At 46.1% G+C, this 27,879-nt stretch overlaps 1 protein-coding gene across 1 annotated transcript; it reads left to right on the top strand.

Moving 5' to 3' along the window:
• LOC115308189 (glucoside xylosyltransferase 2) lies at window positions 1–26,687 on the top strand. Its single transcript, XM_029984644.4, has 6 exons — window positions 1–165; window positions 7,485–7,632; window positions 8,989–9,120; window positions 15,661–15,853; window positions 17,461–17,771; window positions 26,079–26,687. Exons 1-6 carry the CDS (start codon window positions 5–7, stop codon window positions 26,310–26,312), a joined length of 1,179 nt encoding a protein of 392 aa, XP_029840504.2. The 5' UTR covers window positions 1–4; the 3' UTR covers window positions 26,313–26,687.
• The last annotated feature ends 1,192 nt before the right edge of the window (window positions 26,688–27,879 follow it).

Here is a 27,879-nt window from a genome sequence, read left to right as displayed (position 1 = left end):
CACGATGCTTGGCGCGGTCAAATGGCGGCGATGTCTTCTTGTAGCTCTGGCTGCCGGGGCGAGTGTCTCCACGTTCCTTATCGGCAGATACGTAGCGGCCGACTGTCACGGAAGAACCAAGGCTCCCTCTTCACACGGGACAAATTCTCCTCAACCGCCCGATAAGTAAATTATCGATTTCTTTATTATTATTATTGTTTTTTTTGTTTTTTTTATAAACTAATGTCTTCGTTGTAATCTCTTTTCCAGACAACGTTCTACAGGGTGTTCTCGAGTGCTAATCTTGCTTAGACAAATCGATGAATTGAGTGCAATGAAACTTTTCACGAAGGTGCATATAGGTTGTGCATTTATCATACTCAAGTTTTACGAGTGTATACACATAAAAAAAAATATATATATAAGCCGAATTTTTTTTTTTTTCTTTTTCCTTTGCACAGAGAGGGAAATGGCAAAAACCGTTTGGTTCTCACTGCTACTCCCAGATGGCACAACGTGGAGCAAAAACGTGAAAAGCTTCTTTGAGATGAACACCCAAAGCGGATCTAGCAGATTCGAGCGTGTGTGCTGCCGTCTTTTTTGAATAGCAGCGTCAACTAGACCGTTCTTTGCCGTTTTCCTCCCTGTAAAAAAAAAACCAAAAAACAAAAAAACACAGAACTTTCTTTTTTTTTTTTAGGTGGCATTTTTTGGGGGGGTACTTGCACTCGTGAAATTTGAGTAAATGCATCTCATAAAGACACTTTTGAGAAACGTGTTAATGCACAGAATATTCTTTTGCTTAGATTTTACAACGTTCAGATCGCGGTCAGAATCATCCTCTAATGGTGTACTAAGAAGGTTTCTGACTGTTGTTTAAAACTATACGCCTTGACCCACTTGCTGTACAACGCGCGCGCACGCACGCACGCACGCACGCGTGTGCAAAAATTTTATTTTTGTGCGCGCCCCGACAGCTGCATGCCGCTCCGCCGTTGAAGAAATAGGTTTTTATTTTCTTATTTACTTTGTACTAGGAGCTCTGACTTGAAATTTTAACACAACAATATAACCAATTAAAGACATTTTCGAGAAAAGTTTCTACATGATCCGTCAAGTTTTTTTTATATTTTTGCAAACCATTTTAACGTGTTCTTTTTTTTTTTTTTGTAACAACCTGTAGGTGCTACAAGCGCCCATATTAGCCGCGTTCGATTTACTTACACCTCCTGCACCGGTGCAGAAAAGTGTCATAGAGTTACAGTGTACTAGAATGCTTGGGTAGTGTTGGGACCGGAAAGGCTCGCCTGAAGCGCGTGGTATTGATCGCGACAGGTGACGACACCGGCGCGTTATCCAGAAGGTCTGCGCGTGCGCGGCTGCACGTGCGAAATTATGAATCTTTGGTGCCGCTTTGGTGGAGTGCGCGTAGGATTTCTGATACAGCTACGATCTGCCAGCGGTCGTACCGCGGCATCAATTACGCTGCGGCACGATCGTTAGCAACATGATGCTTCAATGTATTGGACGGTACAAGCTACATTACCCTTCCTTTACATAAAAAATAATTGCGACTTTAAAGAAGCGGATTGCAAGTTGTTTCAGCGTAGAATTAGCTGCGACTTTCGGTTTGTCGGGTGGCGAGCACTTTAAATGAAATGCCCATTTCCTTGGTCGCAAAGGCCGAACATTAGATATTTGAAAGAAATGTCTAAAACTCGGAAGCAGCTTTTTTTTTTTTTTTTTTTCTCTAACTTATTTTATAATGGAACGAAACGGCACATACTAAAGTTCGAGATTGTTTTAGTATGCTTTTAATACCCAATGTTAACTTCTCTGTCTTCTTTTCGGCCCGCTTTCTTTTTCTTCAACTTAATCAGCTCGCTTCACTTGTCACTCATTCTTGTGTTCATTTATGCGACGAACCACCCAAGCGACGGTCGCAAAAGATATGAGAATCTTTTATTTCTTCATGGCTGCCACGACCATCCGAGGACCACCTGACGTTCACTTGTAAGAAATGGTTTATAGCCGCGACAATTTTTATCACACGTTTTAGCATTGAACTTAAGTCCATATAAAATGAGACAACATGGGTTGAACAAGTAATGCTTTATAAGATTCAAAGAAAACAAGCAACTATTTCACATCATTTTGATCAGAAAACATAAGCACACGTAGATCAGAAAAGGAAAAAGTTGTAATAGTTTACAGCACGGCATTGAAATAATGGTTACAATGTGCAGCGCATACATGGTTACAATATGCAGCGCATTATCCTCTTGAGGGTATACACCATCTGAAACCTACACGCTCATAACAATACATTTAACCGACAGCTGCTTTCTGACAACCAGGTAACTCTCGCCTGAGCTGGGTATTCGAAGGGAAGACCCATGGTTCCACAGGGGGCGCATCTGGTTCACGCAGACGTACAGGGTGTTTTTGTTTTATTCTTCACAGAACTTCACATATTTTACAAAAAAAGGGTGTGGCAGATATGTGGATGCCGTCTTTCGTTATATCTGTAGGGCTCGTTGGACAATAAACGGGTGAATAACCGTTGCAATGTTTAATAATGAACCGAAATTTGTTAGTTAACTTGTTTATTAACGGCTTAAATTGCCATGGTGCGATTGCAGTTTTAAAAGGAGTCATTATTAAAGGCAAACACAATTTCGACAATTCGCGAAAAGGCAACGAGGTTAGCGAAATTTATCATAAAAGTTTGTCTTTCTTCGCTTGATTCAGAAACGGCGTTATGAAAATAATGCGTAGAATAGTGACTTAGTCGTCTTGATGTGTGGCGCCGGCGAGTCCACCGAAGACACGCTGTCGAGTTAGTGACGAGGGGACAGAGACAACTGTGTCATTCTTCTACGCATCAATATCAGCACAACCTCATTCGCGCTTTCAGCGCGCGGTTTTTTAATTAAGTGAAGAAAGGCAAAATATTAGCGATGAATATCTCAGGACAGAACGAGCGGGTTGGTAGAGATAATTAAGCTTGAGGAAGAAAACGAGAAGGGACGGACAAACACAACAAAAACGAGCGCCTTGTTGCTGTCGCTCAAAGCTCGTTGTTTTTTCGCGAACTTTCTAAATTGGGTTGGCCTTTAATAATGACTCTCTTTAAAGCTGCAATTGCAACCTGGCCCCTTAAATCGTTCATTATCCCTTTCCCTACCGCAAAAATTAAAAAAAAAAAAAAGATTTGAAAATACCGATTTTTTTTATCTGTCCTATACTCTGTTTCACCTTGTGTTGTACCGCAGGAAAGGCTACGAGCGCGAGCTCCTTGCTCTGGGACACATCTCGGCGGCACAAGCTCCCGTGCACCAAGGGCAGCTGCTAACGCTATAAGCTCGCGCTTCTAGTGAAAAAAAAAAAAAAAAAGCGGGCTGCGCGATTTTCTTTGGATAACTCGACTACAGCGCCGCCACGAACTGTCAATACACGCGCCCTCACGAACTCCCGTTGCCGAGCCGCTCCGGTCCCAACACTACCTAAGTATTCTAGTACACTGTAATAGACTATATATGGTACACTGTAATAGAGTACATTATAATAACTCTATGAAAAGTGTAGAGCGGTATACTTCCGGTCGTATCTCAATACACATACCGGAAGTCGACCGCCCTACAGTTTTCTGCACCGGTGCAGGAGGTGCAAGCGTGCAAGTAAATCGAACACAGCGACGACATTAGGCTTAGCTGGACGTCGGCTCATAGGGGTGGTGCACGAAAGCACCCGATGTCAGAAACCCCGTGTCATATGCCCCGCTTTCAAAAGCCCCTAACGCGAATCCCCCTTGTCAGGTAGCCATGTCCTCAGCGCGAGGGAGGAGCATTCTGCTTTTAACTAAGAGACAGTAAGTGTGCACGCGAGCTTGTGTAACAATTATGCCGCACCCGGGACTCAAGAAAGAAATAATCGGATAAAGCTTCCCGTTCTTCAGGCGTACATTATACACATTCACGTCTTGTGACGTTAGAATTGAGAACAAGCAGAAAATATCAGTCACTGGCAAAACATTTAAAGTTACAGTTTTTATTAAATAAGCATTGAACCATAGTTTTCGAGGACTCTGAAGCACACGCGGATTCACAGTTCCGACGGTTCTGTCTAAACTGCTAACCCGCAGCTCATAGCCCTGCACTTGTTACGTACACAGCATCAAACACCAATTCCATTCGTACGTTGTCCTAAAAATATTTGTATCCATCCATAGGTGGATAAAGTCTATAATTCTACGTCTGAGTATACTTGAATGACAACAGAGTGCATCGCTGGTTATCCAGATTTATGCAATGGACCTTTTCCAAATACCGCCGGCACCAGGCGGTGGCTGCACGAACTAAAAATCGAGGAAGTGACTATACCTGCGCTACCAATCGATAACGGGAGCTACGCTACCAGTTGCTTCGCTCTCTGAGCGCTCTGAGCTGCGTCGCGTGCCCAACGCGTCTTTAAAGGGCAACTCCGGCCAAAACTCAAAATGAAATAAATTACTGGTATCGCTTTAGTGACACAAAATACGACCCCAGCCAAAACATTACGTCCAGGGGACGCCGCATTCTCAACTAATGCCGATAATAAAAACGCGACCCGCCGCGAGCCCCTGCTCCTTAGCGGGCGGGCAGTGGGTTGCCGATCGCTAAAGCAACATTGGGCCGTGATGTCAACATCGTTCTCTTTTTTTCCTCCGTTCCGGACGGGAGCACGGCGCAGCCGTAGCGCGCGCTTCTTTGTGCCGCTATTACCGCTACTTCGGCTTGTAATTGCGTGTTTAGCCGTTGCTTTTACCTGTAGCCCGTGTAGCTTCGGTATAGCCTTTTGTTTATTTGCTTGTGAGGTCTCCTATAGACTCGTTTTAGCGAGCAACTCGGTGCGCCCAAGACTGCAGCTGTTCCTCGAAAGATGCCGAGTACAACTTAAAGCGCTGTGGGCTGCTCAAACAAGCCGCTGCGCAACCGGGAGGTGCTTTTTCACAAGTTTCCAACGGATCGGAAATTGGAGAAGGTGTGGGTGAACGCTGTTCGACGAGTGGACTTTGGAAAGCCTTGGACGTCGACCCCCAGATCGAAGCTCTGCTCCGATCATTTTTCGCCGGAGAGTTACGAACGAAACCTACGGGTGTTGGTTGCTTGTGGCTTGTCAGCGAAGGGGTCGAGGCTTAATAAGGATGCCGTGCCGTCGCTCTTTGCCCATCGTACATGTACAGAAAAGGTAAACATGATAAAAGTATCTTGATCAATAAATAAAACAGTCCTTGTCAAGTGCAGTGTTGAAGATTGAGCATTCATGCTCCATTGAATGTCTGTTGAATGGGGAATGATGGGCATGTAGAGTACAACCTCTAACTAGCTCCAAAAACTGAGTTTGTAATGAAAACGAAAACAATGTTCTGCTTTGCGTCACTGCTTGTTTACTGCGCAATCTCGTGCGTAGTATTCAGGTCCGTAACGACTACTAGCGAACAGCCGGCGCGTGAAGCTCATGCGATATAAACATTCGCCTCCCAATCGTTCCAACCCGTTACGCAGCAGTATTAATTAACTTTGCTCCTGTGAATACCACAAGGGACTTTAAAGAAATCGTGAAAGTTCGGATTTGTAAGTTACAACTCTCTAATTTGCCCGAGTTCGGCTGGAGGTAAATATAATACTTAAAAATGCAAAAAAAAAAAAAACACTTGCCTGTTAAAAGTTACGAAGGAAAACTTAAAATCCTATGTATTCTAATAAAAAAAAAATTGTTGTGGGTGGGGGTGGGAATGCGGAAGGGAAAGAAAGTGTTCTCACCTTGCTAACGGAGTCTGTTTTCCTTTATCACCCACAAAAACTTTTGCTAGCTTTGAAAAGAAAATTACTGCCCAAAGAACTTTTTCTTTCTTTTTTTAGTGCGGAAAGTTTTTTTTTATTTGTACAAAGATCCACTACCTGGACGAATTTATGTGGTGAATTAGTGTCGTAGCTTACAAATTCGGCTTTTGCGCGCCTGAGGAAAAAATAACGAAAAAACAGACGTCTACAGCTTGACACACGTCTGTTCGGTTGTCGCGGAACGCGCCGCAGAGCCTCCAAGCTTCGTGTCTGGGACTGACCCGCCGCGCGAAAGCGCCAACACTGTACGTCACTGGCAGCGCGGCGTAGAGCAACGCCGCTCCATCCACGGAGCCCCGATGACAATTTAGGCCTAGCGACGAGTGCGGGAGACCGCACGCACGCCGACAGCTGCCGAGTACGGCGACGAACGAGTTCACTCGTTTTCCAGTCGCTAGCTTTCGGGTATACAAGCAACGAGTACGGCACGGCATAGCGCACGCGCGGCGGCGGCCGCCGAGTACGCCACCGAACGAGTTGACGGGTTTTCCAGTCGCTAGCTTTTGGGTATACGCACTAACTCTTGCTACATATGCTGGATAACTACCACATATACAGAATTAAAACAAAATCAGTTTACCTTTATAACCTTTAGACGACTAGCGCAACAGAGGTAGGTGCCGCTTGGACTGCGTACTCGCTGAACGAGAACGATCTTGGCGTCACGTCCACATAGCGGCTGATTTCCAGTGTTGCCGGAACCTCGAGCGGCTAGTTTCGGTTTTGTCGGTCGCGCCCCGAACAAAACTTTGAGACGTCGATATCTTTAAAACTACGCACAACAACGAGAAAAATATTACACCTTGCAACTCAGGGGCGCTAACTGCACTAAAAACAGCCATAATCCCAAAATCGAAAGTATGGACCGGAGTTGCCCTTTAAAGAGGGAAATCCGTAGCGTCCCCCCAAACGTCGTGTTTTTGTTTTCGTCCACTTTCTTTTTTTGTGTAACACAATTATATATATGCTGCAATTACGTGTTCTACTCGTCGATCTACAACCTCATTCCAAATTTCCTCGATTTTTCGTGCCGACTTCCACCGCTTGGCGTCGGGCGCTCGCGCGTGCGAAGAACGTTTCTCGGAAAAGGTCCATTGGCCACTTATAGTACGTCATTCTAAGTTTTTCTGTTATACATGTTAACCTTATTTTGCTGTTTCTTTCACTTGAAAGACCCTTTGTAGACCCTCAACGGATTGGGTAAAGGCATAGAAGAATGCTGGTTGAAGCGCGAAGAGGGTGGGACCGGGGCAGTGACGACGGGGCTTTTGATACGGGACGGGGTTTTCGAAACGTAGGGCTAATGGCGCGGGGCTTTTGCGACGGGGATTCTGCACGCGGGGCAATCGTGCTTCACCCGCTCGTAGATACATATAGAATTTTTTTTTTAAATATTTTTTATTATTTTCTGGTTTAGGTAACGTCATCTCAAACTTTCTTGTTTTATCCGAACCGCTGGTGTCACATCTCACGGAGTTTGAGCTTCTTGCGATGAATAGTTTATTCATCTGGGCCGAAAAACACGATTCCATTTTCTCGGGAACTACCTGTGCTATTGGAACATTTGTAGACGAAGATTTCGGTGTTCTAAATGCCTTACCTGTGTTCGTTTTCGCTCAGGGGTCCAGTCAAACTTGCTGTAATAACTTGCGGTGACCGTCTCAACATCACCCTGACTAACCTCAAGTCCGCCGTGGCCTTCTCCAGAGCTCGTCTGCATCTGTATTTATACACGGATGATGCCAACTCTCGACTTATTCAAGACGGGGTAAATGTATAAGGTTTACGGTATATACTTATATGCAAGATGTGCTAATGAAGGCACCGGTTCCACGGCGGTCATCTTGAATTCTTACCAAAAACTGTTATTAGAAGAAATATGAAATACACACGCAATATCACCTTTGCTGTCATCTTGAGATTCTATGGCACGCCATTAAAGTCACATGCTAATCGCAGATTAGCATGTTACTTTAATTCGGCAGATTTGTTTAAGTGCTGGGGCATGCCTCAAGGGTGTGGATTATGTTTTATCTATCTTGAATGTTTTATGTTTTCCTTTCTGTTCCTTGCAGTAATCAACTTCAGTTGCCAGTCAGCGTTGCGTTCGTTCACTTCTTGTTCTTGTTTATTTCGCGCTGTTTCCGAGTTTTCATAAAGCACCAACTAGCCCAACTTCACGCCTTGTTACATGCTAATCAGTTTATTAGATAATAAACTAGTAAATATTGCCCATGCAGTTCTTATTTCTTTTCTAATATTAAATTTAAAAGAGTGATGATTTTACACCGCGTACTCAGTATTATAATAAAGAAATTCACGACAGATTTCTTGAAATTTTTTTTTGAAATGGTTTTAAGGAATAAAACACTTTGTGGTAAATTACTTTTTTAACGCGATTTGAAACAAAGTATGTTAAAAATCTTTCGCCCACTTTATTATAGCGCTGAGTACACGGTGTAAAATTAACACTTTCTTAGCATTAACATTGGAAAAGAAAAAAAGAAGAGAAGCAAAGATAAATATTTACTCGTTCATTATCATGCTAGCAAAGTTTCTTGCGAGCATCCATTTTTATATTTATCTTACTAAATTAAAAACTGTTTTGTACCCATTCAAAAAGGCCGCAAAGGAACCGGAGCCTTGACGTGCACCAAGCTTTAAAAAAAAAAAAAAAACCACGGAGCTCTCTACGCCAATATAGCCAACTGTGTGTTCTTAGCATACGTTTTGCGAAATGGCAGTGTTTTTTATTGAGCGCTATCATTGAACTAATTGAGGCTTAATAGCTACAACTTTCCAACTGACAGCTCGACTTTTAAATGAATATTTAGAAATTTATCCAGTTTGTCTTAATTAAGTATCAATTATGCTCAATATAAATGCGCAAATTACTTACAGTTTTCCAAGACGCTTGCTAACAACAGACAGTTTGGTTTGCGATAAGGTCTTCCTTATTTTCTTTTAGACCTTGGAGCATTGGGACACCCCGTACAAAAAACAAATTTACCGGAAAAATGACGCCTTTTGAGTGCTGCCGCTATGTGCTCCTTCTCCAAAAGGCGTTTGAAGGCAATAATCGCAGTTTTGCGGCGACTCAATTTGCTTCTTGTGTTTGTTCCAGATCTCGAAATGGCCAACCAAGTACCTCGAGCGCATCAGCTACGATGTCCGACCGGTCAAGTTTCCGGACGAGGCCTCGGGCAAATGGACCAAGACGTTCATGCTGTGTTCCTCCCTGCGACTATTCCTTCCCGTGCGTAAGCTCTAGTCACAAAACATTTGCGGCACTGTGCTTCGGTCGTATCTGGCAAAAATCCCTCCCCCCTCCTCCCCGTAGGACATGTTTTTGGTGCGCAAATCGTGGTGCACCTTATACGCCAAAAGCGCACTGTTTACAAACAAGCCCGCGTTGGCCCACACCAAACCAGATTCGCATGAGGCAAAGCTTCTGCGAAGTGCCGACCGCGGCGCCTCCGTAGTGGCGTGATGTCAGGGAGGGGTCCCGAAGGGGTCCTGAAAGGGGTCCTGAAGGGGTTACGAAGAAGTCCTGAAGGGGTCCCGAAGTACGGCAACGAATTGCGTCACAGAAGCCGGCGGGTCATGTTCTCGGATGTCGTGATCCTGTGCAACTCAAGAAGCTGGGGCGAGGGTAAGACGGGCCGGAGAGGAGGAAGCAGACAAAACGCTGGAGAAGAGAGGGGAAACCTCCTTTTCTCTTTAGCTTTCCGTCTGCTTCCTCCTCCCCGGCCTCTCTTACCCTCGGTCGCTCTCTTCGCAGCATTCCAGTGCGTTCGCTTGCAATGTAATGGCGGACGCTTCTTGCTCCGATTGATCGCAAGCGCATGCACACTTGCGGTTAGGTGAGTTCTGCGGCGAGGGTGGCATGGTATGTAGGGCGATAATCGTTGCGATAAATCGAAAAATTAACTGAAATTCCTTAATGAACTTTTTTTACTTATTCAAAACAGTCGCATGGTTCCAATTAGAAACATACTGAGCGTCATCGAAAACCACTGAATGAGTAAATTTTAGAAATACCGTCAGCGCATGGGAACCGCAGTAGTGCGCTAAACTTACCACTTGAGCAACAGGCCCAAAGCTGCGGCCATTGTTGTATGCGTTACCGAAAAAAAAGTAACGAAATACGTTACTCGTTACATGAACCTACGTTACATTAAAATCAAAGAAACGCGTTACAGTTACCATCACCGATAAAAAGTAACGCGCGTTACTTTTGCGTTACTTTTAAATTATGAATTAAGACGTTTCACTGTTCTCATGCTACAGGCACGCATAGGTGCCCGTAGTTCAAGAAACATTATGTTCATCCAAAAACTGAACATAAGTACTTTGTCCTTTTTACGGTTTCACTTAAATATGCACGAAAAAAAAAAGCAAAGAAAAACGTAAACTTCAAAATCCATATAGCTTGGCGCCTAAAACAGAAAAAAACTTGAAGTGTAATTTTTTATATCTTGGGAAGAAGGAGTAACCAGTAACGTAACTTACGTTACCCGTTACTTGAAATAAGTAACCTAGGTTCGTTCCCCGTTTCGGTTTTCAAAAGGTAAAGGGTACGTTACTATGTCACCGAAAAACGGTAACGCGTCACCAGTAACGCCGTTACTTATAACGAGTTACCGCCGAAGAGACGGAAAAGCATCGCTGGCGCGTTATCGCACCGGTAGCCTTGCTTCTGCTGCACGAGGGGTAACTTTAGTGCTCCACCGTTCTTTATACGTTCTCCAAGTCTCTCTTATATTGACTGATTTATCGATTTTTGATGACGTTCAACAAGTTTCCAATTAGAGCAATTCGTTTCCTTTCAACAATTACAAATTTAATGAACATATTTAGTTAATTAGCTGACGAATCGTTACGATTACCCCCCTATGTAGCTGTCAACAACCTGTATGTTGTTCCCGCGGTTGTAACGATTTTGCGTCTCGTTTTTCCGTCTTCTTTTTTGCATCTCGTTTTTGCGTCGTATGTTTTTTTCTAGATCGTCACAATTTAAGAAATAGGTGCAGAATATTTCTCGTTTTGAATTCGGAAGCTTTATCCCATCGCTCGTTGCCATTTCGAACGACACTTGCACTGCAGTATCGTAATCGGGTGTTCTGGTTTTAGATGTTACTTTCTGACGCGACTCTGTGCAACAAATCGGAGTTTATTTCCCCAGCATAAAAGCGACGTGTATCGATGTTTATTCTACTTGTTCGTGATTTCTGCACCTAAACATGGTGAAGCAGCTGTAGTGCTCAAAAGTAAAATCGGTTAAGCAAGTCAACAGCAGTTGCAGTGCCCGTGAGTGCAGCGATAGGAATATTCAATCAATTAATCAATCAGTGTTTATCATAGTGTCCAGGAACAACCTTGCGGTCTTGGTACTGGCATACTGAATGGAAATGAATACATAAAACTCACAAATAGAGAAGACCAGTGCACTATACAGTAAGTGTATATAATCATACACGACACACACTGAGCTTAATTATAACAAAATACAATTTCTAGGTCTTGTGTACAATGATGAGAAATTGCACTAATGTAAAGCAAGTTTGAGAGGCACTCAAAACGAATAATATACGAAGCAGTAGTACAAGCAGAGACCCACGAATGGCTGTGCTTTCCGAAATCAATTTTAAAGTGAACCAGAATCATTATTCACCCGCCGGACAGGCCTTCAATAGAAATAACAAATGCCCTGTAGCACGAGTTAAAAATATGGAGTTTCTCAGAGTATACTGGTTATAACACTCAGTCAGTCTAAAAATTGGGCTTAAAAGACTAACATTTTTGGAAATATAAAATGATGGTTGATTCCGAGTAAACAGACCTAGAACCCTAAGGCACACTTCAAACAAGAAGCTTGGTGAATTAATCAAACCATGCAACGTTTTAGACAAAAACAATAGGTCCGCCTCCAGCCGAAGCCAGTGCAGGCTAAGCAAATCAACACGCTCTAACGTTGCGTCATAAGTTGAACAATGAACATCCTTCATAAGGTAGCGATGTTGAAAGATGGAAATGAACTTTTTTCTGAACTCGTTCGATTTCCAGTGAGTTGTTTTAGAGATTCCGTTCCACACAACAGGCATATTCCAACTGGGGCATGCTTAACGAGCGGTACAATGGGAGAAACGCAGAAGGATGCTTAAAGTCCTTTGTTAAGCGAGAGGCAACACCCAGCGTGCGCAGATACGAGTTAACGAGCCTATGGTCACGTGACTAGAAAATCGCAGGCTAGGATCGAACATAACTCCCAGATCTTTCATTGCACATACTCGGGACAGGGGTTCACCATAAATACTACTAAGGTTGAAGCCTGGTCGAGTTGGTGTGACATACTTAGAAGGTTAAAACAGGCGCGCATACGACAACGGACAGGGTAAAGAAGGACACAGACAGAGTGCTGTCTCGCAACTAAATTTTTATTGAACTCAACGGTGCAATATATACGCACAATTGAGAACAAAAAGAAGAAAACCAGCCTGATTTTCTTCTTTTTGTTCTCAATTGTGCGTATATATTGCACCATTGAGTTCAATAAAAATTTAGTTGCGAGTCAGCGCTCTGTCTGTGTCCTTCTTTACCCTGTCCGTTGTCTTTTACGCTGTTTCAACCTTTTAAGCATAACTACTATATGCGAAAAATGTACTCTGTGCCATCCCAGTAAATGTCATAACCTTGGTTTTAGCACGGTTTAAGAGAAGGTTATTGGCTGAGCACCACCTAAGGAAAGAACATGCATCTTCCTGAAGCCTAGCACAATCACCTAAAGTAACTATTTCTGTAAATTTTAATGTCATCGGCGTATTGCAGGAACGAAGAATTAGAAATAGCATCAGAGACGTCGTTTACAAAAATTGTGAACAGGAGCGGCCCTAGGACGGATCCCTGAGGAATGCCATAAAATTGCCCCGTAAAATGATGAGTTCATATTGTTGACTCGAACGTATGCTTTCCTGTTTGACAAACAGCTTTGAAACCAGTCGTATACTGTGCCACAAACCCCGTAGGCGGAAAGCTTTGATAAAAGGATCTTATGATTTACAACGTCAAATGCCTTGCTTAGGTCAAAGTAGACCACGTCCAGCTGACCTCTGTGCAGACTACCTGGGATGACGTTGACATAAAACCTACAAGATTTGTTGTCGTTGATCTGCCGGTCTTAAACCGATGCTGATTAGGGAGGGTTAAGTTTCGAAATTTGAAAGACAAGGATTGATGAACGACTGTTTCAAAGAGTTTGGAATATGAAGAGAGAAGGAAAATCGGTCTACAGTTGAGAACATCACCTTTCTTTCCCGACTTCAGAACCGGAACGACCACGGCAATCTTCCACTTTTCGGGGAGTACTCCTGACCTTAATGAGTTGTTAAATATTGTACAGTGTAGCTGTAAGTACATCATGAAACGTTTTGAGAATTGCAGATGGTATACCAGCGTGCCCCACAGATTGCGTGGCTTTCATTTTTTTAATACCTAGCTCTACACATTCCTCGTCGACATTAATGTAACTTAGCAGGTCACCGAACTCATTCAGGTGAGTCAATGTGGCGGAGGAGCCGACGCTACTGTCTTTGTAGGCACAACTAAAATGATCTGCAAATAGCTCGGGCACGCACTCCGCATATCTCTCATGGCGATCCAAAACTATTGTCGATCCGATGATCCTTTTCGGAACGTGATCTAGTGGATATAAAAAATTTCTTATAGTCTTTGACAAGGTCAGACTCCATTGAGTCACGATACGCCAGTCGGTCACGGTTTAACATTATCTTACATTTCTTTCTGCAACTCTTGGAGTGGTCTCCCAAAGTGGGAGGTAGACTCCCACTTTGGAAGACTACTTTTTTTTTTTTAAACTTTCTGCGCAAGTCTTTTCTTTTTAGTAGCGTTCTTAGTTCATTAGAAACCCAATTAGGAAAGCGAGATTTCTTTAAAGATCTTAAAGCGATTAATCCGTCCATGGCCTATCGAATTAATCTCGTAAAAAGAGCTAGCTACCTGCTAATTTGCATCAGACGATTCTAAGACCGGAGACCAATCAACACTCGAGAGGTGGTGGAACATACCGATTTTAGTCTCCTGATGAAAAATTGTATAAGATGCATGGAAGGGAAGCCTTAATAGGAGCACGAGTCGAGGAATCATCAAAAGAAAGCCCTAAGTCAAGGGCAGGATGATACTTATCCAGAGGAACCATAGGGACTTCACTTCGGGTTACACGCACGCAATCCATGTTTGAGAGGCATAAATCTAAAGCATTACCTTGGTGGTTAAGAATATCGTTGTGTTGTGCAAGTTCTAAAAGAAACAAAGTTTAGGAGGTCGTTGCCTTTCTCTTTTTGCAATAAAAGTTGTTAGTAGAAACATTAAACTGCGTCCAGTTAATGCCCAGAGTATTAAAATCAACTATGATTAAGACAGTGCACCCGTGTAACTCGTTAACGGTGTTCTCGATGCCAGCGAGACACGTGCAAAAGTCGTTGGACGTCGTTTGCGGAGGTATGTAAAAAAGGCCAATAAGAAGGCGTACTTTTTTTACATAACAATCAATGAATCCATCAATTGATCAGTGTTTATTATAGTGTCCAGGAACAACCAGTCGGTCTTAGTGCTGGCACAATAATATAATATTATACTATTATTATTATTATTACTATTATTATAATTTTTTCGAGCTCAGCTCTCAGGCGCCAGTTTCCGGCTTGAGCGGCGTTGCCATCGCCGTCGTCGTCGGCGTAACCGTGCGTTGCATTATGGGACGTTTCTTATAATGACGACACACGTTACGTCACGTGTGACGCCACGAGGGTTGCCCTCGCGCGAATTACGAGGGTTACTCACGACGGTTACGAAGGTTACCCTCATGAAAGTAACCCTCGTGACCCTCCTGAGGGTCACGGGAGTAACGTCATGACGTTACCCACGTGACGTTACACGTGACGTCCCGTGTGACATCAGTATAAAAAACAGGTGACGTATGAACACGTGACGTATGTCCGCCTACCGCCGTTTGAAGTGCAATCTAGATTTTCGTTTCATAATTGTGTTTTCTATAGAGCCAGAACCGTGTGAGAGAGTTTGGAAATTCATTTGGTTTGAATAGGCGAGCACGTCGCGGCTAGAGTGCCTTCATGTTGAAATCACCCTAGTCGCGGCCTACCAGAAGCCGTGAAACAGCCCCTAGCGGTGGTCGTGAGCTCTAAGAATGTGTCGACTAATTTAAGCCGTCTTAGCGTCGCTAGAGTAAAAAGGTGGAACTCTCGGTGACTGGAAACTTGACGCATGTGAGGCTTTCGTAACGTCAATATTCAACGGTAGAATAAATGAACGTGCGCTCCAAACCGGAGCAAACTATGGAGTCTCGATTGTCGCTGCTGCAAGATTGAGCGCTTCTATTTCGCGCTTTAAATGTCGTTTCCAATATTCTGACGTAGAGGTCTGCTGTGTCGCAATTTGGCGAAAAAGTATTTCCGCTAAATTTACCCTCGTGACGTCACGTGTACGTCGCACGTGACGTCACGAGGGTAAAATTTTTCCGCTAAATTTAGTGGAAAAGGAAGAGGGGCATACACTCCCCTTCAAACCCTCTCCCCCTCCTCCTCAATAGCTGCGCTCTAATTCGGCGTTACAAAAAATTTAAACGTCTTTCATTTTTTTATTTATTATTATTATTAATATTATTATCGCTGCACTCACTTTCGGACACCGCAACTGCTGCTGACCTGTTTAACCAATCCTTCCTTCGATTCCTTACTTTCCGTCTTCTTGCTCCCATCAGAGTATGTTGCCGAATGAGGATGCCGTGCTGTACGTCGACTCGGACATTGTGTTCCTTCGTCCCGTTGAAGAGCTCTGGAGCTACCTGGGAGCGATGGACTCTCAACAGATGGTGGCGATGGCGCCCCATGCGGAGGACGCAAACGTCAGCGCGTACACCAGATACGCCAAGCATCCCTTCGTTCTGCCGTACGGTGCGTGAGAGGTCACCCCTGCTTCTCTACACCACACAAAAGACACGCCGCCCTCTGCAGGCACGATGACAGAATTATCTGCGCCTCGAGTTTGTTCGAAGCAGGTTTTGCTTCGTATATGCTTCTAGCATGTCTGCAGACAGTTTTTGTACGACCAATCTGACCGTCATACACGAGGAAGAAAAAGGCTTGAGATACACCTAAGCACTTCTTATGAGTTGTGAATACGAAAGCACGCACGCCGCTCTTCGCTCCCTTCTTTAATCTGCGGCGTACAACGCGCGGACCTTGGGCGTGGAACGGAGGAGCCGCTGCCACGCGGACACGCAGCGCCATCGGGTGAGCGATTGTTCAAACTGTCGTGTGCCTTGCGGCGCGAGGAATGAACAGACAGCAACGTAGTTCCCAGCAGAACGAACACCTTGGTTTATTCCATGGGCCGTATATATTGCCACGCGCCGTACAACCGATAAGAGGCGAGCGAACGCGGTGATCACTGATAACACAACAGTGTGAGAACACAGTCTGGATGACACCACTCAAACTGACGCGCAGCGGCCAATGGGAGCCTCGTCGACGCGCGCCAGCTAATGGGACCGAAGCGTAAAAGGTGCCGTTGGCTAGCTTTGCGCGTTGTTTCATTAAGGTGCCGTTTTGCATGGTTTCAGAGCTGAAGATGTCGGCTCCCTCCATGAGACAGTTAATGCTTTCGCATTAAAACGCCTCAGAGGGCAGACTGTTTTTTGTACTTTGTGCTGGCAGTGTGACGGCGACCCTGCGGAGGTTGAGAACAGAAAAGAGATCTCACAGCACGGCCCGTATTGCCATGTAGAATTTCTCTCGGAGGCCTCCTCAGAATTCTTCGGGAAACTGCACATGCCTCTACGTGCGCTGACGATACGTGTTGCTTGTGGGGCAGGTCTCTTTGTACGTATAAAAGAATCGAAACTACAGGAAGTCACAGAGATAGCGGCGCAAGGCATACCTTCGCCACCGTGGTCTGTACATATGTCGTCGGATAAGTAAACAGTAATGGCACTCAGTCTATATATACTATATATATATACGAACAAAGAGCAAAAGTTTGAAAATGTATTACCGTATGTCACGAAACAAAAATTTTGGGGGGTCATCTTCAATGAGCAGATGACATGGAGACCCCCTCCCCTCCTCCACAGTGAAGCACCCGAATAAGAAAAAAAAAATCGCCCGGCGTAGACAATTTGTCAAATGCAATGAAGGCGTGAGATACGGTAGTACTAATACGCAGTTCCTCCTACCCTACTGCGGAGCCTCCGTTCTTATACGCATCGGAGGAGGGGAAGAGGGGATGGATAGCGCACTGCTTACTCCCTCCCCCCTCCCTCCTCCACCCCACTCCGCGCGGCGCAGCGCCATTGGTGGCGCGCGCTATGACATCAGATGAACCGCTGCATTCAGCTGCTGACATTTTGCCCCACGGCCCCGCTACGACGCGACCAACACCAATACGAGCAAGCAGGGTCCACGCAGGGCGTTGAAAAGCTCACCCCATTCAAAGAAGTAATCAGGAGGATCGCTACTTGCGTTGGAGGAGACGCAAATAAATAGGCTTCAACAATTTGCAGGTGTTAACGCCGGACTGATGCTGATGAACCTGACTCGGATGCGCAACTTCGGCTGGGAGTCGCGGCTGGAGCCCATGTACGAGAAGTACAATCGGCCCTTCGGAGACCAGGCCCTGGTGAACATTGTGTTTCACTTCTTCCCGGAAAAGCTGATGATGCTGTCGTGCAAGTGGAACTTCCGGCGGCTCACCAGCTTCGTGGAGTCCACTTGCGGCGGGGACACACCCGCCTTGGTGCACGGAACCGGCCACAGCTTCACCTTGCCCCAAAAAATGCCCGCCATCAGAGCCGTCTTTCTGTCCATGCTAAAGGTATACGGACGAGCTGTGTGACTACGTCTGTATTGAGCAGGCGTTCAAAGTGTGCAAATTCGTCTGCTTCTTCCACGGGGATTTCGACGTTGTCAGAACACTGAGCTCTTATTGGTTGATTAAACAAACAAAAAAATAGTGTGTAAACCTCGAGGTATCTCGCATTGCCATCTACCCACTATCCGGCGTCACAGCGACCCCTGCGCAAGAAGCAGACGACTTGCTTTCCGCATAGACGTTTGCGAACAAAGGTTCCCGACTGGTGTCCAATGCATGCAAGCCAGGCAATTATCCAGGAAGGGGAAGAAGGGGGGGGGGGGACATGCGGCCTGCCCCCCCCCCCCTATTTGGTAACGAAATTGTAGCATTAGAAATTACTTCCGAGAAAAAGTAACGTGGCAATTACAAGTAACGGATTACTTGTAATCCGTTACTTGTGACGGGTTACTTCCCAAGTCTGACCTGGTGCAAGCACGTGCAGCAGCATGCGCGTGAAGGTTGCTTTGGCAGGCTTACACTTGCGCGTGCTTGCTCACACAAACGAAAACATGGTGGCTCTCAGATGCCTTGTTGGCAATCGTCTCGACGTCAACTATTTTGTGCTAACTCGTGAAGGTTAGCCTTGTACACCAGAGTTCCGCAGCCTGAGAAAGCATGTGCGTGACTTTCTCTTACATGCGTACGCGCTCGGACAAGATAGCTTTGACAGCGTTGGAGCACCGCGGAAGCTACAGTAGTCGTACTAGCCGTACGACAATCCGTATACCACAAAATATTTGACGCCGAGTACAGACACTTTACACACACCCCAGACTACAGCCGCCACTGCTGATCTTCTCTTGTTTTATCCAAGTTTTACTAGGGTGCCTTCATATACTCTTTGTTTAGGGTGATGACATCTGGCCACTTTGTTCCGAACAGTTGTTTTATATTCCTGCACGCGCTTTTAGCGTTGAAATGCGCCACGGCGACATTTTGTTTTCGGTGATTTTTTTGTATTTTCCCACTGTAAGCGCGGGCGGTCGGCATCGAGTACTAGAAAGGACATCATCACCCTAAACAGAGACATACTAAGGGGGGGGGGGGGGGGGGTGTTGAGATACGGGAAAAGGGGGTAAATTTCCATGCGTACTATTATTCACCCTAATAGGGGAAAAGACTCGCATGAACAAAGGGATGAGGGATTAAAAGTGGGATAGGGTATTAAAGAGGAATCACAAGTTCAAAGTTCCAGGCGGATTTAAACGTTGGGAAGGGAGAGGGGAGAGGGGGAAAGGGGGGGGAGTGGGTGACGGGCGCGATAGGAGTGTGATGAGGAGACATACAGGGGTCACAGGCGCTCGGCAAGCTCTGTCTGGTGGAGAAACTCTAGCAGGGCACGGAAAATGCTCCATGCTTGCCGCCGGCTACCAGTGGGAAAAAGGAGACACGTGGTTGTAGCCGTTTGTACTCCTGCTTTTAGGACAGTGGCGAAGAGCACTTTCCTTGCTGCGTCGTATTCTGGGCAGATGAGGAGTATATGGGTGATGTCCTCGGGGTCCCCACACACTGTGCACTCCGGGCTGTCAACTCTGCCGGCTCGGCCGTAGCGATGAAGTGCTAGCCTCGTAAACGCACTCCCTGTCCGGAGTCGATGGAGTAGCGATGCGTCTGCCCTTGTCAGTCTGGAATCAGGGACTGGGATGGGGGGTGTGCCTCGCGCTGTAGATGGGTCTGGGTGCCGACTCCTGACATTTCTGGCAATAAGAAGTCTCGCTTCATGAAAGGGTCGGAGGTGGTAAGTAGGTGAGGGTAGAGCGTGTGCGTTCTTGGCTAGGGTGTCGGCGCGCTCATTACCCACAATTCCTGAGTGCGCCGGGACCCACTGAAATGCTAATGTCCACCCGCGTTCTTGTAGTGTCGTTGCAAGATGGGCTGTTTCTTGAGCGAGCAGTGATCCCTCGCCGGCATTAGCTAAATTGCGCAGGGCCGTGCGGGAGTCCGTTAATATTACCGCAGCGGTCATCCACTCGGTGGTCCTAAGGTATTCCAGGGCCAAGAGTATAGCGACCATTTCCGCAGTCGTGGACAATGTTTCAAGGTTTATACGGACGGCGTATTCTTTCCCAATGGATGGAATCACGTAAGCGGCGGTTGCTGTACCTGCGCTTTTATTTACGGAACCATCTGTATATATTTCAAGGCTGCTGGCGGACTTCTCCTCAAGTGCTACTGCCATAGCAGTGCGTGCGACAACTGGATGAACGTCTTTTCTCGCCCGGGCGTCGGGGAGTGATCCCTGCACGTTGAGAGGTGCTTCTGTCGAGTGGGGTGGGCGGATGGGGAACCGAGGTCCAGGGTCACCGATCTCATTAGTGAACTCTGCAGCGATTCGGCCTAAGTGTGACGAGGACCTCGAGTGGAGATTCATCAGAAGATAATCAGTAGATAGCGCTACATGAATGCGAATTAGGCGCCTTTTGCTGCTCTCCTCTCCCTTGAGGAATAGCGGTTGTTCTCTTGCCTCTACGAGAGTAGGTATATTCGGGGAGTTGGAGGGTAATCCCAAACAGAGGCGTAATGCAATTCTGTGAAACGTTTCCAGCTGGTCTCTCTGTGGACCGCGGATGTTTGCAAGAGGTAGCGAATAGAGAAACTTCGACTTTATAAGGCCTTTGTAGAGGGTGAGCAACCCGTTGGGAGGAAGGCCCTGCTGACTGTGGGCACGGAATTTTCTCAGTAGGCCTAGTAATTGCCGGCACTGCATGAGAAGTCGTTTTACTGCTGGTCGCCAACTCCCCGTCTCATCAATAAGATGCCCAAGGTAGAGGTGCGTTTTCTCTCTTGTCACCTCAGTGCCTTCAATAAGGATATGATGAGTCTGTCTTGCATGGGTAGGGTGGCTGAAAAGCAGGGTTGATTTTTGTGCGGATAGGGTCAGTCCAAGGCGCGAAATTTCTGCCACCGTTTTGTCCAGCGCTACCTGCAAAGTTTGGCCGGTGAGTTTTGCCTTATCTGTGGTTCCTACCGCCCATATTGCCACATCGTCTGCATATATTGCAATATTGACGCGCGGATCTAGAGGGTTGTCTGTTTGTGGTATGACTCCAGGAAGGGATGCCATCGCCAAGTTAAAGAGAAACGGGCTAATCACACTCCCTTGCGGTACTCCCTGTGTGACATGTCTTGGGGTACTCGTGGCATTGGGGACCTTGACGACAAATGATCGGTTTTGAAGGAAGGCGCGGATGTAGTTATAAGCCCGGCCTGATATTCCAAAATTGCTGAGTTGGTGAAGAATTGTGTCATGAGGTAAAGCATCAAATGCTTTGCGTATGTCCAAAAACACGCAGTACATCACTTGGCGGGACATCCGCTGTGCAGCGGTGTCTTCTGAATCCAGAAAGTTGACCAGGTAGAGCCTTTGTTGCGTCCAGATGCCAAGTTAGGCGCCTGAGGACTAGCCTTTCGAGAAGCTTTCCAACGCAGCTGGTCAGCGAAATTGGTCTATACGACTCGGGTGACGTGAGCGGTTTGCCAGACTTGGGTATTGGTATCACGTGCGAGAGCTTCCAGGCATCGGGAATCTCTGAAGTTTGCCACACGTGATTGAGCGCCTGAAGAAGATTAGGGTAATGACACTCGTCGATGTTGCGTAGGGCTTGATACGTGACACCGTCTGGTCCTGGAGCACTGCGGCGCGTGCATTGCACAAGGGCTGCCTTCAGCTCGTCAACTGTAAAATCCGTGTCAAAATAAATTGGAGGAGGGCCATCCGGGGGTGAGATGGTGAAGGGACGCTACCCCGCAGGTGACGGGATATTTCTAGAAAATTCGTCGGCAAGGAGCTCTGCAGTCGCCTCTAGTGTTAGCTGTAGAGAAATGGCGAGTCCAGCAGTAGGGTGTGTCGGCACTTTTTCCGCAGAGAGTGCTCTGGCTATTTTCCACGCTTTAGTGAGGCCTCCTGGGGATGCGAAAGAGGCGCATAGCTGGTTTCATTGCTTACGTTGAAGTCGTGTCGTATGTCGGCGAAGTTTCGCGTCAATCTTCCGGTGGTGCTGCCAGTCAGCTGCAATGATCGTTCGGCGAGCTTTCCGCTGGGCTCTCCTGCGAGCAGCGCGCAGGTTGAGGTATTCCAAATTTGGTGCAGGCCTTTGGATAGGCAAATTGACTGTTCTCGTTGATAGGCTGAGGGCGTTCGTGATTGCTGTGCCAAGATCGTTCATTGGTCCATGTTCCAGGGCTTTGCTGAGATGTTGGCGGAATAGATCCCAGTGTGTAACTTCGTACTTGTACTTCCTGGTTCTCGTATGAGGTGGTACTACCATGATTGGGACATGATCGCTCCCCCACGTGTCTGCCATTACTGTCCAAGAGGCTGCAATGTCCCGTGGTGCGAAGGTCAGATCTAGAACACTGCCGTGGACAGCCTGACGGACAAATGTTTCAGAGCCGTCGTTAAGGGCCTCCAGGCCAAGGGAGGTGGTAACCTCCTCAAGTGCTGACCCCCTTGGTGTGGTCCGATTATCACCCCATGTGGTATTGTGGGCGTTGAAGTCCCCGCAAAATGAAAGTCTGCCGGGACATTGACGCGCTATGTCCCTCAAGATTCTTGCGTCCCAGTCGGCTGTGGAACCCGGAGCCACGTACACAGACACCACTGTGAACTCCACCCCACGAACGCGAATCGTGGCGGCCACGTATTCTGCGCTGTGTGAGGAAAACGCAGAGAGATCGACGTGGTTATGCGAGAGTCCAGCTTTCACCAGCAGTAGCGCTCGGCTTCGTCCATTTGCTAGCGCCGGCGCACTGCTGTAAATCACGTATGGTGAGAGTCTAAAGTCCCCAGGTTGCGTTAATGGCTCTTGTATGGCAAGAACGTCCACAGGATTCAGCAAGAGATGCTGTCTGAGGTCAGGGAGACTTGTTCGAAGGCCACGAGCGTTCCACTGTAGAACTGTAGGTATGATCGGCTTGGCTTTATTCTTTACCTGTTGCCACGCTGTACGTGTATGAAGATAAATGTTGAATTGTTATTAGGAAAAGAAATATATAAGTTGGGTTCATTTTAGAATGCTGTCGACAAGTGGCTCAATGAAGGAGAGAATTTGCAGCAGTGTACGCGCCCCTGGGAACGTCATGATGGAAATAAATTCCCGTGCGGTGGAAATCGCAAGGCGAATCAAGGCGGACAGCGTTGTACTGCGTGGACCTTCAGAAGCTGTTCTGCAATGTGATGCTTCAGGAGCTAGACGTATTTGAGCAGAGGCAGTAGCAGCTGTAGGCAGCCTAGGTTCACTGCGTAGTGCCTCGGCGTAGGTGTGTGGAAGGTTTAGTTCTGGAATTGATACCAGAGCCGGGGCCGACACAGAACAGACATCGTTGGTAGGCATCTCTGTTTCCATGGAGCTCACCTTCTCTTCAGCAGGATCTTGCGATGATGGTTGTCGGTGGTCTGACGAGCGACGTCTGGAACGTCTTGGATGCCGTGGCTTGTCCGAGCAGGCAGGGTCCCCAGTTGCTGCTGGGTCTTCTTGCAGGGTTTGCTTAGATAGCCTTGCTTCCGTGACTCTTGTTGACCTCAGCTCGAGCTTCAGCAAAGGGGATGTTATTCTCGCAACTATAGCGGCAGATACTTCGCTGTTTCTGCCACTGGGAGCAACGCATTTACGTTGTTTCGTGGGATTTCTTACAGTAATGCAGCACGGGCTGGGGGCGTCGCATTTGTCAGTGGAGTGTGGCTTTGCGCACCGGAGATATTGTGCCTCTCGCTTGCACGACGCAGACACGTGGCCAAAATGACCACATTTCTTGCACTGCAGAGGGCTGTTGACATGCAGAGTGACTTGGTGTCGGACCAATCCAACATAGCCATGTTCTGGCAGCGTCGGTGATTGAAATTCAATACGAACGGTGCGCGACTTGCCAAGACGGCGCACCTCCTTTATGGGCGCGTCTGAGCGCATAGACGCAAGTAACACAGCGTCAGTAAGTTCTGGATCAACGTCGTGAATACCACCGACACTGGAGGTCTTCCCCCTTGGTTCAAAAGCTCGTACTTTTATACCGCAAAAGGGTGGTCAACTTCAAGAGCAATTGCGTGGTCTCACCGTTTCGGGTGTCAACGGCAATCACGTTTTTCCACTTGTTTGGGCGCACCTCAATGATGCAGGAAGGCGCCAGTTCCTGGAAGGTGTCCGAGAGGCGCAGTGAGTTGATGGATTCGACGCTCACTGTCGGATCGGCCGGGATAAACAGGACGACGAGACCGGTGGTCGGCTTCGACTTCGTGTCGATGTCTCTGCAACGTTTCCGTTTACCTGAGGTCACCTCCTGGTACGGCATATCGCTTGATTGCTCTTCATGAGGCAGCGCTGAAGGTATGCTGGGACCTCCGTTGATCGGGATCGTCGCTTTGATTGGAGTGGGCTGGGCACTGTCTTGTGAGACAGGCGGTCCGTTCCCCAAAACATCATTGGTCAGAAGCGCAGGAGATAGAACAGGCGGAAGGTCGCCCAGCGGAACAGGCATGGACATGCCTCACTGGGTTGAAGGCAGATGGCTAGGCCATCCAAAATCCACCCTAGAGGACTGCCGGCCTTTTCTGTTCGTATCAGTGTTATAAAACAGGCTAATAGAACAAACTGCAGATTACTTAGATTGATTCAGATCAGGAGCAGGTATCAGGACAGGATGCTAACCTCGTCGTCGTGGTCGTTCTCCAGACATACTAAGTTGTATGGTTTTACCAATATGCCGAACTACTAATGCGGGCGTTGCACGAACCTCCACAAAGGCCTGTGCTAAAGGGCGCAACAAAGTCTTAAATGTCAATAATCTTTTTTTTTTTGTTTTTTTGTGGTAATGATGAATTACGGAACAAGAGGAAACAAAAACTGAAGATCGGTTTTATGTCAACACCCATGCACAGCTGCCGCAATTGCGTCTGTATAAAGACAGTAGGCAGCTTTAGAATAAGGGGCACCCCACACTTTGCTTAATATCTTAGGGAAGAGTGCGAAAGAAAGCCAGTCAAGGCCCAGGCCGCGCGACAAAATGAAAAAAAAGAAAAAGAAAAAAGAATATATATTTTCGCAGAAATATGAATAAATCAGATTTACTTGATTTAAATTAGATTTATTTGATTTTATTCAGATTAATTTGATTTAAATCATGGTAGCTTAAAATAGTGATTTTTAATCAATAGATTTTTGTTTAAACATGACAAAGTGATTGATTAGTTCACCCAAACGCTAAAAACAGCGCGGAAGACAAAAAAAAAAAAAAATTACTGCGTGCTTAATAGTTTAATTAAGAACCATATATTAATGTAAACCCTGCCGTACATAATAGAACAAGAGCAACTTCATCTTTCGTTAGTGAAAAACGATTCATTTGCTTTTCCATCCGCTTTCTAACAAACGGAGTGGAAAGTAGAAACTTGAACCTTCCGATTTTCTCAGAAGAGCACCACTTTTTCATTAATTGAGTTCGGCTGTAAATAAGCAAGCATACGTTTCGGTAATTTGAAACCATGCTGCATTTTGTAATAAAAAAAAAAAAAACACGCAGAATTATACTGTTAATGGCACAGTCAACTCGCCTAGATTTTATTTCATGCTCGTCTTTAGGGTTTCATAACGATAGACAGAATTTCTCTTTTTTATAAAACGTTATGTTCTTTGTGTTCGTCAACAACTACAAAAAAATTAAGTTGCGAAAATATTTAGGCAAAGCATACGTAAGTTTCTAGTGAATTTGGTTACATTTAAATAGGTGATGCGATCAACGGTATTTTTTTATTATTGCACTTTGCGTCGTGAGGTATCTGCTGCACCATCAAGAAAAGCTTTTCTATGTTTCGTCCATTCAGTGCTGACCGAGTCGCCTCCCGCCTGCCAAATCGCACGTCACGCCAGCCATTAAATATAAATACATTATTATGGGCAACTTCATCGAGAAGTCAGCTGTTTTCTGAAAAAAAAAAATGTCTTTTATGTTCGAACTTCGTCTCCCGATACAGCTTGTACAAGTTTGCGTTTCATCCAGAAAAAACTTTTTTTTTTAATGTGAAAAAAAAAGAAAAGAAATCCAGGGGTTGTCGATTCTGTCTTGCTTGTGTTCCTCCCTTTTCTCAGCTTATGCGTCTCTTACATCATGATAATTCCCTATATTACTTTTCACTTTCAAATTATGAAGTAGACGACACCGTTTCTAAAGTTGCTCTCCAGAATGATTTGTTTTCTCTCGTGCAGATAGTCATTCAGCGCAAGTTGTTTTGTCGGGTGCCACGTGCAGGGGCAATGACTGTCTTTCTTATGTCTGCAGTACGAACTCGGTACCAGCCTGGAGCAGAACTTTGTCGAGCCTCTTGAGCGACGCCTGCTGAAGGTTCCAAGGACCGTGTGCAGGCAGCGATTCCTGAGGCAGCTGAACGACTGGCGGCAACTGGCGATTGAGACGGATGACTACCAGGGAACAAGGCCAATTACAGTCCCTGCTTATAAGAACTTCAGCAGCGACAGCGGTCCAAAGGGAAACGTGCTTAGTCCAAGTGTTTAACCGCACAGCCCTTCGTTTGACCAAGTGTGCGCGTCCATATAGAGCGTGGAGGCACAGATGTGGCACGCACGTTGTGCATGCCCAGTGCGGCGACCCAAGCTTGTCATTGACTGACTACGAGCTCCAGCCATTGCTGAGGTAGTATATATATCTTAGTGATGGGCCGAACTTTTGCCGAATCAAAAAATTCGGCGCCGAATCTTGGGTTTCGGCAAAGCCGAACTTTTACAAAGGTTCGGCAAAAATACATTGTTTCCAGACTGAACGTTGATATTTAGTTTCTTTGGCGAACAAAGGTTTTATGTGTTTTATTTTCCTCTTAACTTAAATACAATATGTATTGCATATTGACGTAGTTATGAATAAATAAGGTGATATTCTATCAAATGATTGTATCGTTGTCGTTAATGTGTGTTTACTAGTAATTTTACAGTGACTTCTTGCAGAAATGGCGTGACAACGAGGTTGGGTAGTAGCGAACGCAGTCACGAATCACCAACGTTGCGAATCACGCTACGAGAGTTTCATTTTTGAGACCTCAGCAGCGCAAGCCTGCAACTGTGTGTACATTGTTAAAATGAACAAAATCATTGCGTTCTTACTTTCTCTTGGAGTCACCGTTTCGTGCGTGGGAATGTTTATTTTAACGCGCTCACTTTTTTCGTTAAAATTGCTTCACGCACGACCACACCGACCAGAGCAGCACCAATAGCAGCACCAACCAAGCACCAAGGCATGGTTGGTGCTTGGTTGGCTCCGCGCCGCCGCCGATGCCGTCCCCTCTCCTCTGGTTCTTCGTTCGTCCGCGAGAGGCGGGCTGGAGGGCTGGAGTTGCGACTGCTATACACGTTTGCAAGTCCGGCTTCAGGGCGCTGCCATCTTGCCTGTCTGGGGTGCGCTTGAACCAGTCATAATCCGATTACGAAGCCTTGCTAAGGCGTCGTAATCGGATTATGGCCGCTCCCGAGAGCGCACCCCACTGAGGAAGGTGGCGGCGCCCTGAGACCGGACTTGCAAACGTGTATAGTTGCCACTTTTCCTGTGGCTCCCGCGGGCGCAAACTCCAAATTCGTTTTACCTCGTAAATATAGCTCTAAAATGTTTTCTTTTTTCTTTCGTTGGAAACTTATTTTACAACATTTTTGTTCATTCACGTTATTTTTATTTCCTTTTCATATAAAGGTTTTACGTTAGCGGTTTTGTGTATGAGGAAAAACACTTAAATTGTTGCAATTTGGCTATCAAGATCACATAAGTTTTAAGGTTTTCTTTTTTACTTAATGCATGGGGGTTGCAGAAAATAATTTTCGAAGCGCCGCTAAAGCCCCCCCCCCCCCCTTTTTTTTTCTTCGCAGAGCGTGACGTCATTTTCGGAATCTCCGTTCTCGCACATCTTCAGCGCGTACCAAAGCTTTGCACGCGCACTCTTGTCATTTTCAAAAAAAAAAAAAAAAAAAAAAAATTGCACGAATAATAAAAAAAAGGTTAAAAAAAAAGTCACGATCGGTGCGCAGCTGCAATGTATGCCCTTGTTACTTTTCAGCAATTGCCAGTCACAACTGTTCAC

The sequence above is a fragment of the Ixodes scapularis genome, unplaced genomic scaffold, assembly GCF_016920785.2.
Source record: "Ixodes scapularis isolate PalLabHiFi unplaced genomic scaffold, ASM1692078v2 PGA_scaffold4__175_contigs__length_147842914, whole genome shotgun sequence".
NCBI classification, from domain to species: domain Eukaryota; kingdom Metazoa; phylum Arthropoda; class Arachnida; order Ixodida; family Ixodidae; genus Ixodes; species Ixodes scapularis.
This window is presented reverse-complemented; position numbering and strand designations above follow the sequence as displayed.

Bases quoted from the DNA above. Each gene is read 5' to 3' on its own strand.
- LOC115308189 (XM_029984644.4), top strand. From the start codon at position 5: ATGCTTGGCGCGGTCAAATGGCGGCGATGTCTTCTTGTAGCTCTGGCT. The intron at 7,633-8,988 runs GTAAATGTATAA...TGTTTGTTCCAG, and splicing joins CTCGACTTATTCAAGACGGG to ATCTCGAAATGGCCAACCAA. The intron at 9,121-15,660 runs GTGCGTAAGCTC...TGCTCCCATCAG, and splicing joins CCCTGCGACTATTCCTTCCC to AGTATGTTGCCGAATGAGGA.